The sequence below is a fragment of the Oncorhynchus masou genome, chromosome 8 (genome assembly GCF_036934945.1).
Source record: "Oncorhynchus masou masou isolate Uvic2021 chromosome 8, UVic_Omas_1.1, whole genome shotgun sequence".
In the NCBI taxonomy this organism is placed as follows: domain Eukaryota; kingdom Metazoa; phylum Chordata; class Actinopteri; order Salmoniformes; family Salmonidae; genus Oncorhynchus; species Oncorhynchus masou.
The window spans coordinates 9,126,726-9,142,966 of NC_088219.1; the positions used below are offsets into that span (position 1 = coordinate 9,126,726).

The following is a 16,241-nucleotide window of genomic DNA, read 5'->3' on the forward strand; positions in this document are numbered from 1 at the left end:
TAGGGGACCTACGTGGTTCTGGTACCAGTTCTGACCATCATACACCTGTATTTGGGGAGTTTCTCCCATTCTTCTTTGCAGATCGTCTCAAGCTCCGTCAGGTTGGATGGAGAGTGTCTCTGCACAGCTTTTTTCAGGTCTCTCCAGAGATGTTGGATTGGGTTCTAGTCCGGGCTCTGGCTGGGCCACTCAAGGACATTCGTCACCCAGTCCCTGCCACTGAAAAACATCCCCACAGCATAATGCTGCCAACACCATGCTTCATCATAGGGATGGTGCCAGGTTTCCTGCAGACGTCAGGCTTGGCATTCAGGCCAAAGAGTTCAATCTTGGTTTCATCAGACCAGAGAATCTTGTTTCTCATGGTCTGGGAGTCCTTTAGGTGCCTTTTGGCAAACTCCAAGCAGGCTGTCATGTGCCTTTTACTGATTAGTGGCTTCTGTCTGGCCACTCTACCATAAAGGCCTGATTGATGGAAAGCTGCAAAGATGGTTATCCTTCTGGAAGGTTCTCCCACCTCCACAGAGGAACTCTGGAGTTCTGTCAGAATGACCATCGGGTTCTTGGTCACCTCCTTGAACAAGGCACTTCTCCCCCGATTGCTCAGTTTGGCCGGGCGGCCAGCTCTAGGAAGAGTCTTGGTGGTTCCAAACTTCTTCCATTTAAGAATGATGGAGGCCATTGTGTTCTTGGGGATCTTCAATGCTGCAGACATATTTTGGTACCCTTCCCCAGATCTGTGCCTCTACAAAATCATGTCTCGGAGCTCTACGGACAATTCCTTCGACCTCAAGGCTTGGTTTTTGCATGCACGGTCAACTATGGGACCTTATAGAGACAGATTTTTTTACCTTTCCACATCTTGTCCAATCAATTGAATTTACCACAGGTGGGCTGCAATCTGTAACGATCAATGCTGGTAGACGGGAAGCAAGTACATTTAGTGAACATTTAATTAGGAACAGACATGGAACAGGACAGGACAGAATCTGGACATGAACACATAACATTAATGCAGATACAGGGAACAAACGGGGGAATAGACATTTGTAGACGTGGCAACAAAGGGGAGGAGTCCAGGTGAGTCCAATGAGTGCTGCTGCACGTAATGATGGTGACAGGTGTGCGTAATGAGATGCAACCTGGCGCCCTCAAGTGCCAGAGAGGGAAAGCGGGAGCAGGCGTGACAGTACCCTCTATGGGCGCCACCCGGGGTCCCACCTGGGCAAGCCTGACGCGCCAGCCGAGGCATGGGCGCTGGACAAGCCGGCTGGGGGCATAGAAGCCCAACAAGCTGGCAGCAGCATGGGAGCCTGACAATCCAGCTGAGGCATGGGAGGTTGGCGAGCCGGCTAAGGCACGGGAGCCCGATGAACCGGCTGAGGCATGACGTGGGATGAGCGCCCGACAAGCAGGCTGAGGCATGATGTGTGACGGGAGCCTGCCGACCCAATCGGGGAAAGAAGACCTCTCGAGCCAGCTAAGGCGTGGAAGCCCAACGAGCTAGCTGAGGCACCCCCGGTTCCATCAGTGAAGGCATTCGGACCTGACGTCACCAACCAAAATACAAAAAACAAAAACCTCCCTGATGCTTCGTATAGTGGTGTTAGCATTCTGTAAGAATCGACGTTGGTAGACGGGAAGCAAGTACAGGGAGTGATCGTTTAATTAGCAACAGACATGGAACAGGACAGCATCTGGACATGAACACATAATATTAATGCAGATACAGGGAACAAACAGTTATAGACGGGGCAATCAACAAAGGGGAGGAGTCCAGGTGAGTCCAATGAGCTCTGCTGCGCGTAATGATGGTGACAGGTGTGCAGCCTAGCTGCCCCCGAGCGCCAGAGAGGGAGAACGGAAGCAGGTGTTATACCAATTAAGTTGTAGAAACATCTCAAGGATGATCAATGGAAACAGGATCCACCTGAGCTCAATTTTGAGTCTCATAGCAAAGCGTCTGAATACTTACGTAACTAAGGTATTATTTCTGTTTTTTTTTTATATATATAATTTGCACTGTATTTTTATGTGTGTATTTGTTTTGTGTTATGTTAGAGTGATGGTCTGGGAATGGCTGAGACTTTACTGTCTGTCACCACATTTCACAGGAAATAAACTACTGCTGTTACACCATCATCTCATCTGAAGAGGGGAATCTAGTCAAGTGAATTATCTGCATTTACCTGACTGATTCACTGTGTGTGTGTGTGTGTGTGTGTGTGTGTGTGTGTGTGTGTGTGTGTGTGTGTGCGTGCGTGCGTGCGTGCGTGCGTGCGTGTGTGTGTTGTCATCACCAAACCAACCACATTTCTACTCTGGGACTGTAATGAAACCTCGCTAACACAGACCCATATATAAGCACAAGCACACGGCACACACACACACACACACAGACTGCGATCACGCACATGGAGGGAGGTACTTACAGCCAGGTGACGTTGGTGGAGACTTGAGGAACGTCATGTAGGTTGACTTCCACACACTCCAGCTCTGTCTTGATACAGTCACAACGCTGTGGGTACTGCTGCAAGACTACACAACAACACACAGTTAATACACAACTACACACACACACACACACACTCCAGCTCTGTCTTGATACAGTCACAACGCTGTGGGTACTGCTGCAAGACTACACAACCACACACAGTTAATACACAACTACACACACACACACTCCAGCTCTGTCTTGATACAGTCACAACGCTGTGGGTACTGCTGCAAGACTACACAACAACACACAGTTAATACACAACTACACACACACACACACACTCCAGCTCTGTCTTGATACAGTCACAACGCTGTGGGTACTGCTGCAAGACTACACAACCACACACAGTTAATACACAACTACACACACACACACTCCAGCTCTGTCTTGATACAGTCACAACGCTGTGGGTACTGCTGCAAGACTACACAACAACACACAAGTAATACACAACTACACACACACACACTCCAGCTCTGTCTTGATACAGTCACAACGCTGTGGGTACTGCTGCAAGACTACACAACCACACACAGTTAATACACAACTACACACAGATACAATAATACTGCAGATCTACACCAACACACACACAAACACAAACACACCCACACACTTACAGCAGTCTTCTGGTAACGGTAGGACCTGTGGTTCGACCTTCCTGATGGTTCGATCAAAGATGTCCGCCCATCCACTGTTGTCTCCTACAGACACAAAAACATCAGTTATGTATGGTACTATTACACCATATAACACCTAGCTAGCACATTAACACTGAAAGGCGAGGATGTTGTGTTTCTTCCTGGGCTCTCCAGATGGATTCATAATCTCAAATTCTTCAGAATATAAAATAATCTGGAGTGCATTATCATATTTAGAAAATATTGGATGCTTTTTAAATGTTTCTGCATCTTGGAAATCTGATAGGACGCCCTCCACAAATCTATGGCTTTAAATGCTCATGTTTTAGTCTTCATGGTTGAAAGGTGGTCTGTTTATCAGTACAATTGCATCTGAATTTGTTTTCAATTGGTTCAACAAATGGAAAATAGGCCTTATAATATTTGTCCTTGCAGAACAAAACTTTGTTTTATTGTCCCATATACAATATTTCAGCTGCGGTTGAATTGTCCAGTCTGTGTGATTTACAAATCATTTCAACTCAATTTTCATACTTGAGTAAAAGTAAAGATACCTTAAAAGAAAATGACTCAAGTAAAAGTGAAAGTTACCCAGTAAAATACTACTTGAGTAAAAGTCTAAAAGTATTTAGTTTAACTGTACTTAAGTATCAATAGTAAAAGTATAAATCATTTAATATTCCTTACATTAAGCAAACCAGGCGGCAGGTAGGTAACCGAAAGGTTGCTGGATCAAATCCCCTAGCCGGCAAGGTTACATTCTGTTGTTCTGTCTCTGAGCAAGGCAGTTAATCCACTGTTCTCCATGTGCTGTGGATGTTAATTAATGCAGTCCCCTTCACCTCTTTGATTCAGAGGGGTTGGGTTAAATGTGGAAGATGCATTCAGTTGTACAAGTGACTAGGTGTCCCTCAGATGACATGTTTTTTTTTTTTTACGGCTAGCCAGGTGCACAGTTCAACACTCAGACATCATTTACATTTGTGTTTAGTGAGTCTGCCAGATCAGAGGCAGTAGGGATGACCCGGGGATGTTCTCTTGATAAGTGCGTGAATTAGATCATTTTCCTGTCCTGCTAAGCATTCTAAACGTAACCAGTACTTTTGGGTGTCAAGGAAAATGTATTGAGTAAAAAGTACATCATTTTCTTTAGGAATGTAGTGGAGTAAAAGTAAAAGTTGTGAAAAATATCAATAGTAAATTAAAGTACAAATACCCCAAAAAACTACTTAAGTAGTAAGTTCAAGTATTTTTACTTAAGGGCTTTACACATTACATTACATTTACATTTAAGTCATTTACACCACTGCTGAAATGAGGGTAATTAGAGGAGGCAATAATAGAGCTATCCTTTGAATTGTGCTTGAAGCAAGCATGTTGTCCTCTTGTAGTTTCAATGTGACTGGTTCTTGGAACATCTTACTGAGTAACATGTCTACCGTTGTGCTCAGTGACATCAGATCAATGAGTGACAGTATGCCAAATCATTATTTAAGTGTTTTGATGCTGTTTTATACATGCACTGATACCCTCCAAAACATTTTTTTTTTCACAACACTTATTTAAAAAACACCAACATTTAGATTGAATTAACCATTTTGGGTGTTTCAGAGTACTTCTATTCTCTTTAAAAAACTTTGTGTGTATTAGAACATATTGGGTTTCCATTCAAAACAACCTCCAAACACCAGATCTCAGCTTAGGTGCATTACTTGTCCTGGTTTCACAACACAATCATGGTGTTCTGAGCCTTTATATTTTTACAGTCCAGCTGTAATTGCTGCCAAAGGTGCTTCTACAAAGTATTGACTCAGGGGTGTGAATACTTATGTAAATTAGATACTTCTGTACTTCATTTTCAATTCATTTTCACAACAGCAACAAAAGCAAATCATACATATTTAATTATGGGGTATTGTGATGTCATTATGGGGTATTGTGATGTCATTATGGGGTATTATGATGTCATTATGGGGTATTGTGATGTCATTATGGGCTATTGTTTGTAGATGGGTGAGAAAATAAATACATTTAATCCATGTTGAATTCAGGCTGTAACACAGCAACATTTGGAATAAGTCAAGGGATATGAATACTTTCTGAAAGCAATGTAACATGTGACAGAGGCAATGCATTTCTGGATCTGGGGTGATTTCTGGGTCTCAGAAAGGCAGTAGTCATACAATACTCTCTCACCACAGTTGTCCTCGTCGGCTCCATTGGGACAGTCTCTATGTCCATTACACTGTAGAGCCTGGTGTAGACACACTGTCACATTACCACAGGGAAACTGGCCCAGGGGACAACTGCTCTCTACTGACACCCTGCTGGACACCATTGCTGCAGCTGGAGGGAGGAGATAGGAAGATGAGGGGAAGGATGGGGGGAGAGAGGAGATAGAGAGTGACATTTTTAGCACATTTAAAGAAATGAATAGACTAAAAAAAAGGAAGAAAGAAAGAAAGCTACTTTCACTCCAACAAACTACTGCTGACGCACAAACCACTAACTCCTTATTACAGCCTACTGTATCCATAGTCCCTTTGTCCATTCCCATTCAACAGCAGTGCTATAAATTACCTATTACAAAAAACAGCTGAAGGTGTAATCAAATAATAATCATAATAATGAAAACCTCTAGTGGCTTTGTACTCTCAGCTCCCAACCTCCCCACTCTCAACCGGGCTCTGGCTTCATGAGAGCCTTGATAAGACCAAGGCTTAATTTGTAAATCGGGAGGTGCCAGAACAAAAAGTGAGCTGGAGAAGTGGGGGGCTCTGAGGTACTGGAGAAGTGGGGGGCTCTGAGGGACAAGAGAATTGGGGGGCTCGGAGGTACCGGAGAAGTGGGGGCTCTGTATTACCGGAGAAGTGGGGGCCTCTGAGGTACCGGAGAAGTGGGGGGCTCTGTATTACCGGAGAAGTGGGGGCTCTGTGGTACCGGAGAAGTGGGGGCTCTGTATTACCGGAGAAGTGGGGGCTCTGTATTACCGGAGAAGTGGGGGCTCTGAGGTACCGGAGAAGTGGGGGCTCTGAGGTACCGGAGAAGTGGGGGCTCTTTATTACCGGAGAAGTGGGGGCCTCTGAGGTACCGGAGAAGTGGGGGGCTCTGAGGGACAAGAGAATTGGGGGCTCTGAGGTACCGGAGAAGTGGGGGCTCTGTATTACCGGAGAAGTGGGGGCTCTGTGGTACCGGAGAAGTGGGGGCTCTGTATTACCGGAGAAGTGGGGGCTCTGTGGTACAGGAGAAGTGGGGGCTCTGTATTACCGGAGAAGTGGGGGCTCTGTATTACCGGAGAAGTGGGGGGCTCTGTGGTACCGGAGAAGTGGGGGCTCTGTATTACCGGAGAAGTGGGGGCTCTGTATTACCGGAGAAGTGGGGGCTCTGTATTACCGGAGAAGTGGGGGCTCTGTGGTACAGGAGAAGTGGGGGCTCTGTATTACCGGAGAAGTGGGGGGCTCTGAGGAATCGGAACGCATGAAAATTAATCAACTTTATAATAAAGGGAAACTGGCCCAGAGGAAACTGGCACTGAGGACCAAGCTTTATCATCGTTTTGCACACTGGCATAGAGCAGTAGAGTAGAGGCACTTGCAGAAGTTTCACAAATGGGGGAACATTTTCTGCTGTCATGGGTTTGGAAAAAAAGTGTCTTCTATAAATGTATTTCATGCAATTCTACATAAATGTCGATTTTTTATTTTTCCTTTATTTAACCAGGCAAGTCAGTTAAGAACAAATTCTTATTTTCAATGACGGCCTGTGAACAGTGGGTTAACTGCCTGTTCAGGGGCAGAATGACAGATTTGTACCTTGTCAGCTCTGGGGTTGGAACTCGCAACCTTCCGGTTACTAGTCCAACGCTCTAACCACTAGGCTACCCTGCCACCCCACTCGGCTAACCTGGAGATTTTAGAATAATATTTTTTAATACCTCAAAAATGATCGAAGTGACAGACTAGGGCTACTTTGACACGGACAAACGGAGAATCTGAGATCAATAAACACGACCTTGTCTTCAATCCATCAATAGTCCAGGCCTAGGTGTGTGGAGACACACATATTATACAATATGAGGACGAAGTCCTAAAAAGATGTTCAGTATCACTGATTCTCCCATTGATTCTCAGTTCTCTCACCTGCAATGGCTCGATACGCTCGTGCCAAACTAGTATATATTTTAGTTATATTTTGAAAGTTGATTACTTGGTATCCTACAGGCAGATTAGTATTGTCTTCAGCAGAATCCATTTTTTTTACAACCTTTGTTTTCCCGCGATTGATTTTGAAATATTGAGAAACTATCGATTGTCTGTGGCTAAATTATAGTAATACTCCCGGCGTAGCATTCTGAATTATTTCATTTATTTCTGAACAGACAGCGAATCCCATTCCAGTTCTGTGAAAGATACAGGCACGCTTCTCTCTCTCTCACCACAGCAATGGCCACGCGTTGGTCTATATAGGCTACAATGTTGCCCAAACCACGAACCCAAGCCAGCATAACATGTATTCATTCATAGAATATCAGGCACTTTTCACATTACATATTTTAAGGGGCAGTCAAGAGAATTACACAGGAGTCTACTTGAATTAACTCTGATTGCTTTTATTCAAATTTTTACATTGCAAAAAAGTGAAAATAATTATTCATGCCAAGAGAGGTACAGAATCGTGCTAAATGGGTTCCTGACCATAACCGTCCAAAACGGAGGGGAGTCCTGTTCTGGCAGGACTGGTTAAGACGAGGAGATGTTGGCTGTATGACACACACACACACACACACACACACACACACACACACACACACACACACACACACACACACACACACACACACACACACACACACACACACACACACACACACACACACACACACACACACACACACACACACACACACACACACACACACACACACTCTTCTCCATCCTCATAACCTCCTGTCAACAGAACAGTGTGATCCTGCCACTCTACTGATGACTAAAGAGGGAGGGTGGGAGGGAAGGGAGGGAGGGAGGGAATGATGGGTGCAATTGAGATAATCTGTGTGGGTGATTATAGCGTATTATGACGGTTTAGCGAAATAATTTCCTTATGTTAGCACTCTGGACAATTTTACTTGCAATAGGCAAACGTCAAACGTCTTTCTCATCTAGGGCGTCATAGCTTTATTATTCTGATAAAGGTATTCAACTGCACGCTCATCCCAGCCAGGTCGCTCCAGATCCACCTCGAAATCCCACACCTGTCCAGGTACCCAGGATGTCAGGACATCCTTTCAAAACCGGACACTAGGAGCAACCGTTAGCGCTTTTACTACAACCGTTAGCGCTATTACGACAACCGTTAGCGCTATTACTACAACCGTTAGCGCTATTACGACAACCATTAGCGCTATTACTACAACCGTTAGCGCTATTACTACAACCGTTAGCGCTATTACGACAACGCTAGGGCTATTACTACAACCGTTAGCGCTATTACGACAACGCTAGGGCTATTACTACAACCGTTAGCGCTATTACTACAAACGTTAGCGCTATTACGACAACGCTAGGGCTATTACTACAACCGTTAGTGCTATTACTACAACCGTTACCGCTATTACGACAACGCTAGGGCTATTACTACAACCGTTAGCGCTATTACGACAACGCTAGGGCTATTACTACAACCGTTAGTGCTATTACGACAACGCTAGGGCTATTACTACAACCGTTAGCGCTATTACTACAACGCTAGGGCAATTACTACAACTGTTAGCGCTATTACTACAACCGTTAGCGCTATTACTACAACGCTAGGGCAATTACTACAACCGTTAGCGCTATTACTACAACGCTAGGGCTATTACTACAACCGTTAGCGCTATTACTACAACGCTAGGGCAATTACTACAACTGTTAGCGCTATTACTACAACCGTTAGCGCTATTACTACAACCGTTAGCGCTATTACTACAACGCTAGGGCTATTACTACAACCGTTAGCGCTTTTACTACAACGCTAGGGCTATTACTACAACCGTTAGCACTATTACTACAACGCTAGGGCTATTATTACAACCGTTAGCGCTATTACGACAACGCTAGGGCTATTACTACAACCGTTAGCGCTATTACGACAACGCTAGGGCTATTACTACAACCGTTAGCGCTATTACTACAAACGTTAGCGCTATTACGACAACGCTAGGGCTATTACTACAACCGTTAGCGCTATTACTACAACCGTTACCGCTATTACGACAACGCTAGGGCTATTACTACAACCGTTAGCGCTATTACGACAACGCTAGGGCTATTACTACAACCGTTAGTGCTATTACGACAACGCTAGGGCTATTACTACAACCGTTAGCGCTATTACTACAACGCTAGGGCAATTACTACAACTGTTAGCGCTATTACTACAACCGTTAGCGCTATTACTACAACGCTAGGGCAATTACTACAACCGTTAGCGCTATTACTACAACGCTAGGGCTATTACTACAACCGTTAGCGCTATTACTACAACGCTAGGGCAATTACTACAACTGTTAGCGCTATTCCTACAACCGTTAGCGCTATTACTACAACCGTTAGCGCTATTACTACAACGCTAGGGCTATTACTACAACCGTTAGCGCTTTTACTACAACGCTAGGGCTATTACTACAACCGTTAGCACTATTACTACAACGCTAGGGCTATTATTACAACCGTTAGCGCTATTATTACAACGCTAGGGCTATTACTACAACCATTAGCGCTATTATTACAACGCTAGGGCTATTACTACAACCATTAGCGCTATTATTACAACGCTAGGGCGTTGCTGATGGGGGAGGTGGATGGACGTAAATCGTCAACTCCGCCTCCGGGTGTTGCTTGTTCAATTTCAGTAAATAGCAAATAAACAAAACAAAAAAACGAGTACCTATCTCATGTTTTAACCATATCCAAAAACGTAAATGTTAAAGTGTAACCATTCGGAATGAATGCCTAATCCAGCAGCAAGACAACAGTGACAGAAACAGAGCAACCCACCCTGGTTGTAGTAATAGCGCTAACGGTTGTAGTAATTGCCCTAGCGTTGTAGCAACAAGAGCTTATGATTCAGATTCCTATGTTTGTCTACGTCTCTCCAACCGTCAAATTACCAAGTTGCTCCAAAGGTCAAATTTCGAGGTGTTTTGGACACCCTGTCCAAAACACCTCAAAATTTGACCTTTGGAGCAACTTGGAAATTTGACGGTTGGAGAGACGTGGAAAAACATAGGAATCTGAATCATAGCTCTCGTTGCTCAGCCTGTGATCACGTCCTTTAGAAATCTCTCTCTCTCTCTCTCTCTCTCTCTCTTACTCTCTCTCTTTCTCTCTCTCTCTTTCTCTCTCTCTCTTGCTCTTTCTCTCACTCTCTCTCTCTCTCTTTCTCTTGCTCTTTCTCTCTCATGCTCTCTCTCTTTCTCTCTCTCTCTTTCTCTTTCTCTCTCTATCTCTCTTTCTCTCTCTCTCTCTCTCTCTCTCTCAAATGTTAAAGTTTTTTTACATTGGATAAAAGTACAGACTCAGAGCTACAAAATGGTATATCATAAACTGCCGTTAACCTGATGGGGCTTCTACCCCCACTTTTGAGAAAATGGTCCTCGAATGTTTTGGTAAACCTACTTGAGAGCTCTTCTTTGTCTACACCCATTCAGCATCGTCCACGCCCTCTTAAGCCTTATCGCCACCCACGCTAGTGTCCCACCTGGCCAAAAGCCAGGGAAAATGCAGAGCACCAAATTCAATTAAATGTATTTGGCGAACATGTATGTAAACTTCCGACTTCAACTGTATATACATCACAGAAGACTGAACTGTAACAATAACATTTGACAAAGAAACACCATTCCACCCATGAGGCCACTAGAGGGCGATTTGGTCAGTTGACTGCAGGGAAAAGGTACGTACTACCCTCACCTTCTCTCCTCATCTATCCATCCCTTTTACTTCTCTTCTTCTCTCCTCATCTCTCCATACCTTTTATATCTCTCCTCTCTCCATCTTGACATCCCTTTTATCTCTCTCCTTCTTTCCTCTTGTCTCCGTCTCTCCTTCTCTGCTCATCTCTCCATCCCATTAACCTCTCTCCATCTCTTCATCTCTTTAACCTCTCTCCTTCTCTTCATCTCTCCTTCTCCCCTCATCTCTCCATCTCTCCATCCGTTTAACCTCTTTACTTCTCTCCTCATCTTTCCGTCTCTCCATCCCATTAACCTCTCTCCTTCTCTCCATCCCATTAACCTCTCTCCTTCTCTCCATCTCTCCATCCCATTACTCTCTCTCATTCTCTCCATCTCTCCATCCATTTAACCTCTCTCTTTCTCTCCTCATCTTTCCATCTCTCTATCCCATTATCCTCTCTCCTTCTCTCCATCTCTCCACCCCATTAACCTCTCTCCATCTCTCCATCTCTCCATCCCATTAACCTCTCTCCATCTCTCCATCCCTTTAACCTCTCTCTTTCTCTCCTCATCTTTCCATCTCTCCATCCCATTAACCTCTCTCCATCTCTCCATCCCATTAACCTCTCTCCATCTCTCCATCCCATTAACCTCTCTCCATCCCTCCATCTCTCCATCCCATTAACCTCTCTCCATCTCTCCATCCCATTAACCTCTCTCCATCTCTCCATCCCATTAACCTCTCTCCATCTCTCCATCCCTTTAACCTCTCTCTTTCTCTCCTCATCTTTCCATCTCTCCATCCCATTAACCTCTCTCCATCTCTCCATCCCATTAACCTCTCTCCATCTCTCCATCCCTTTAACCTCTCTCTTTCTCTCCTCATCTTTCCATCTCTCCATCCCATTAACCTCTCTCCATCTCTCCATCCCATTAACCTCTCTCCATCTCTCCATCCCATTAACCTCTCTCCATCTCTCCATCTCTCCATCCCATTAACCTCTCTCCATCTCTCCATCCCTTTAACCTCTCTTTCTCTCCTCATCTTTCCATCTCTCTATCCCATTAACCTCTCTCCTTCTCTCCATCTCTCCATCCCATTAACCTCTCTCCTTCTCTCCACCTCTCCATCCCATTAACCTCTCTCCTCTCCACCTCTCCATCCCATTAACCTCTCTCCTTCTCTCCTCATCTTTCCATCTCTCTATCCCATTAACCTCTCTCCTTCTCTCCATCTCTCCATCCCTTTAACCTTTCTCTTTCTCTCCTCATCTTTTCATCCCTTTGACATCTTGGTGACAGGGGCCAGTATTTTCACATCCGGATAAAATGCATGCCCAAATTCAACTGCCTGCTACTCATCCCCAGGAGATAAGATATGCATATTATCAGTAGAGCGTAGACGCTAGCGTCCCATATATCCCAGAGAGGTTAACCTCTCTCCTTATCTCCTCATCTTTCCATGTCTCCATTCCATTCCCCTCTCTCCTCTCCATCTCTCCATCCCATGAACCCCTCTCCTTCGCTCCATCTCTTCATTTCTTTAACCTCTCTCCTTCTCTTCTCATCTCTCCATCCCTTTAACCTATCTAAATTTATGTTATTAACCTATTTTTACACGATCAGTTCTCCCTCTATCTCATTCATCCTCTAATTCCTTCTAACTCGCTTCTATCTTGTTCATCCCAAGCAGTAGAATCATTGATCAGAATGAACAAGAACAACTGAATAAGGACAACTGAACAAGGACAACTGAACAAGGACAACTATAATCTGTGTGTGTCCTCCCACAGTCGTCTCCTCCCACTCGGTCATCATTAAATTAGCCTCAGTTCACCTACTGAAAGGAGAGGATGGGAGAGAGCGGGAGGGAGGAGAAGAGAGGGAGAGGGTGGAGAAGAGCAGGAGGAGACGAGAGGTAGAGGGGAGAGAAGAGGGAGAGGGAGGAGAAGAGAGGTAGAGGGTGGAGAAGAGCAGGAGGAGAAGAGAGGTAGAGGGAGGAGAAGAGGGAGAGGGAGGATAAGAGAGGGAGAGGGTGGAGAAGAGCAGGAGGAGAAGAGGTAGAGGGCGGAGAAGAGGGAGAGGGAGGAGAAGAGGGAGAGGGTGGAGAAGAGCAGGAAGAGGAGAGAGATCGAGGGAGGAGAAGAGGTGAGAGGGTGGTGAAGAGCAGGAGGAGAAGAGAGGTAGAGGGAGGAGAAGAGGGAGAGGGAGGAGAAGTGAGGGAGAGGGAGAAGAAGAGAGGGAGGACAGAAATAGAGATTAAGACAAAATAAATCGAGAGGGAGAAAGAGAGAAAGTGGGGGATCATATTCAAACAAATTCCTCAAATGTTGCCAGGGTTGTATACTCCTTATAAAGCACAGACAGACAGACAGACAGACAGACAGACAGACAGACAGACAGACAGACAAGCAGAGCAAAACCAACATACGTTAATTGATAAATATTAATGACTTGGTTATCGTCGTCCCAAATGGAACCATATTCCCCTATATAGTGCACTACTAGAGCCCTAGTGCACTATGGGTCATTTGGGACAAAGACAGTAAGAAGCCAGTTTAGTCCGTAGGTGTTCCCTTCAATGTCTTATTTTATTATCCTCCAGGGATGGCTCACTCAAATTGAACAATTTGCAGTTCTGGGTATCAAAAAGTCCCTTTTTCAAAATGCCTCTGCTGTAGCAATGAAAGTGCATCGTTAATGTGAGAAACCCAGGGTGACGCCAAGTTTCTTAGCAATCATGTAACAATATAACCCAATGTAATGAAATACATTTCTGCAATATGCCTCTGGTGGTGCAGTTATATCTACTTTGAGCCAACTGTGTTTATATTGCAATAACAATGTTTTATTTGCATTACAATTATTAGGTTTACTTGAATGCCCCCAACTGTACACTTTCACAAAAAGGTTATAGTTGGTACCAAAAAAAGGTTATAAAGTTATATTTAGTACCAAGAAAGGTTCTATAGTTATATTTCGTACCAAAAAAGGTCCAAATTGGAACCAAAAAAGGGTTCTTCATTTTGTCACTGTAGGGGGAACCCTTTTTAGGTACGTAGAGAACCTTTTTATATTGGTTCTTTGAATAACCCCATTTGTTGGCTGACAACGTCACCGAAATGAAGCACGTGCATCAATGGATCTGGAAGCTGTGCGTTGATATGTTTCTGGACAGTCAAATAGAACAATGACAAGAAGCTGCCAAGTGGGGAATTGTTGGTGGCTTGTTTCATCTAGTTTTATCTTGTTCTTGATACCATGCCTTCGCTACACTGACAGAAACAGAGGGTTCTTCATTACACTGTTAAACATTTTCAGTGAAAATACAGTATATAAGCAAAACGTTTCTGTACTTTTCAAGCTGGATTAAGCTATTCTGTATGGGACAGTACGCTGCTGTATTGTGATTACTTGGGAGGGAACATCAATTGGGATTTGAACTCACAACCTCTTGGTTGCCAGCAACCTGACTTTCCTGGTACGTCACCAGTTCTGTGGGTATGAAAGAGATAGATAAAAGATTAGAACCAATAGACATTCTGTCATTTGTTCCTATGGTGGAACGTTTTTGGGTGTCATGTAGAACCCTTCAAAAAAAATGTAACCCTCTCCCAAGGAACACTGCTTTATTTTTTTTGTCCCTGTAGGGGGACCCAATTGGGTTCTGTATGTAACACCTCTCTCATGAAGAATCCTCTGGTTGAAAGCAGAACCAATGACAGGTTCTATAGTTATACACTTCAGATTCGCTTATGACACACACACTAAGTACATACATGGTACTGCTCAGTACCTTTAAGGGTACATGTGCGCAAAATTAAGTATAATGGTACATTTTCGAGTCAATATGTTCAATATAAGGTACAATAATCTTTGAAATGTAGGTGGGGCAATGTGCTGGTGGGGATTCATTAGCATATTTGGAGGCATGGTCTAAAATATGATATTTGTGCCAACCGTTAGTGGAAGTGTTCTACCAGTTTAAGTGGTTTTATCGTTATGTTGATCAAGGCTGAACACCTCATTTGTAAGAGCTTGTGACAATCAAGAGATGCAATGTCATGAGGTTACTGTGTATTTTCCAATAACTTAATGGCAATTGGTCACCAGGAAGTTCATGTTTATTTTTCAATAACTTACTGTCAGCTTGCTGCATGCACTCACTGTAAAATTTGAACAAACTTACAGTGGCTGATCTCTGTCACGATCACTGACCTGATTGTATAACAGGAAGGTCAGTTTGCTGTCAACCCAGATGTTGAAGGCAGCTGAGGACTGAGTCCAAGTGTGCACACCACAAAGAATGCTTAGTAGTTGTCAACTAATGTTTATTTTTGTAATCAGTAAAGTTCAGTGAAAGTACAGTAAGTTACTAACAGTTACTGACTATTTAGTTACAGTGAATTTCACAATTTCTTACTGACAGCTAGTTAGGTAATGCAAAATTCACAGCTACTTCCAGGCAACTAACAACCATTAAGTTACTGTGAAATGAACAGTAACCTCTTAACAGTGAAGCGCTTTAATTTAATGCCACATGCTCTTTACAAAGATTACAGAACTGACAGTTTAAAAAGGTGCTCAACCTTCGACAACATAATCATCAACCACTTAAACTGATGGTTGGCACAAATACACAAAATTCTGCAACTTGTTGTTGTTTACCGTAATTTTACTGCAACCATTAGAGTGCAAGGTGTGGGTAACTCTAGTCCTCGGAGGCCTGGTTGGTGTCACACTTTTGCCCCAACTAACACACCTGACTCCAATAATCAACTAATCAAGATCTTCAGTTGAGAATGACATTAGTTTATATCAGGTGTGTTTGCTAGGGTTGGGGGGAAAGTGTGACACCAATCAGACCCCCAAGGACTGGATTCGCCCACCCCTGGTAGGCTGTAGTATACCGTAAAATTACAGGAACACAATAACAGTGTAGCATTTCATGGCATAAAGGAAAAGATTGTGGAGAGGGAAAGAACAGGACTGTTCCTCACAACCATCACAGCAGTAAAGAACCCTACCTAAAAAATGCTTACACATATCGTAGTGTCTTATGGATAATTAGAACAGGTCTATTGAGTTGGTGATTGACAATGTGGAAAATAAGGCCACATGAGGTTCAAAAGCCAGATCCTTAAAATATACAAGATCACACATA

The 16,241-nt window shown here is 43.9% G+C and overlaps 1 protein-coding gene across 1 annotated transcript in view; it reads right to left on the minus strand.

The window, feature by feature from the left end:
* Positions 1–16,241, minus strand: part of LOC135544044 (relaxin receptor 2-like) — a 234,767-nt gene that overhangs the window by 192,482 nt on the left and 26,044 nt on the right. Inside the window, exons 2-4 of the mRNA XM_064971403.1 lie at positions 5,338–5,487; positions 3,121–3,204; positions 2,433–2,538 (exon numbers count right to left, since the gene is read on the minus strand). Of these exons, the coding sequence (XP_064827475.1) occupies positions 2,433–2,538; positions 3,121–3,204; positions 5,338–5,487 (340 nt within the window). The remainder of the gene's footprint in view (positions 1–2,432; positions 2,539–3,120; positions 3,205–5,337; positions 5,488–16,241) is intronic.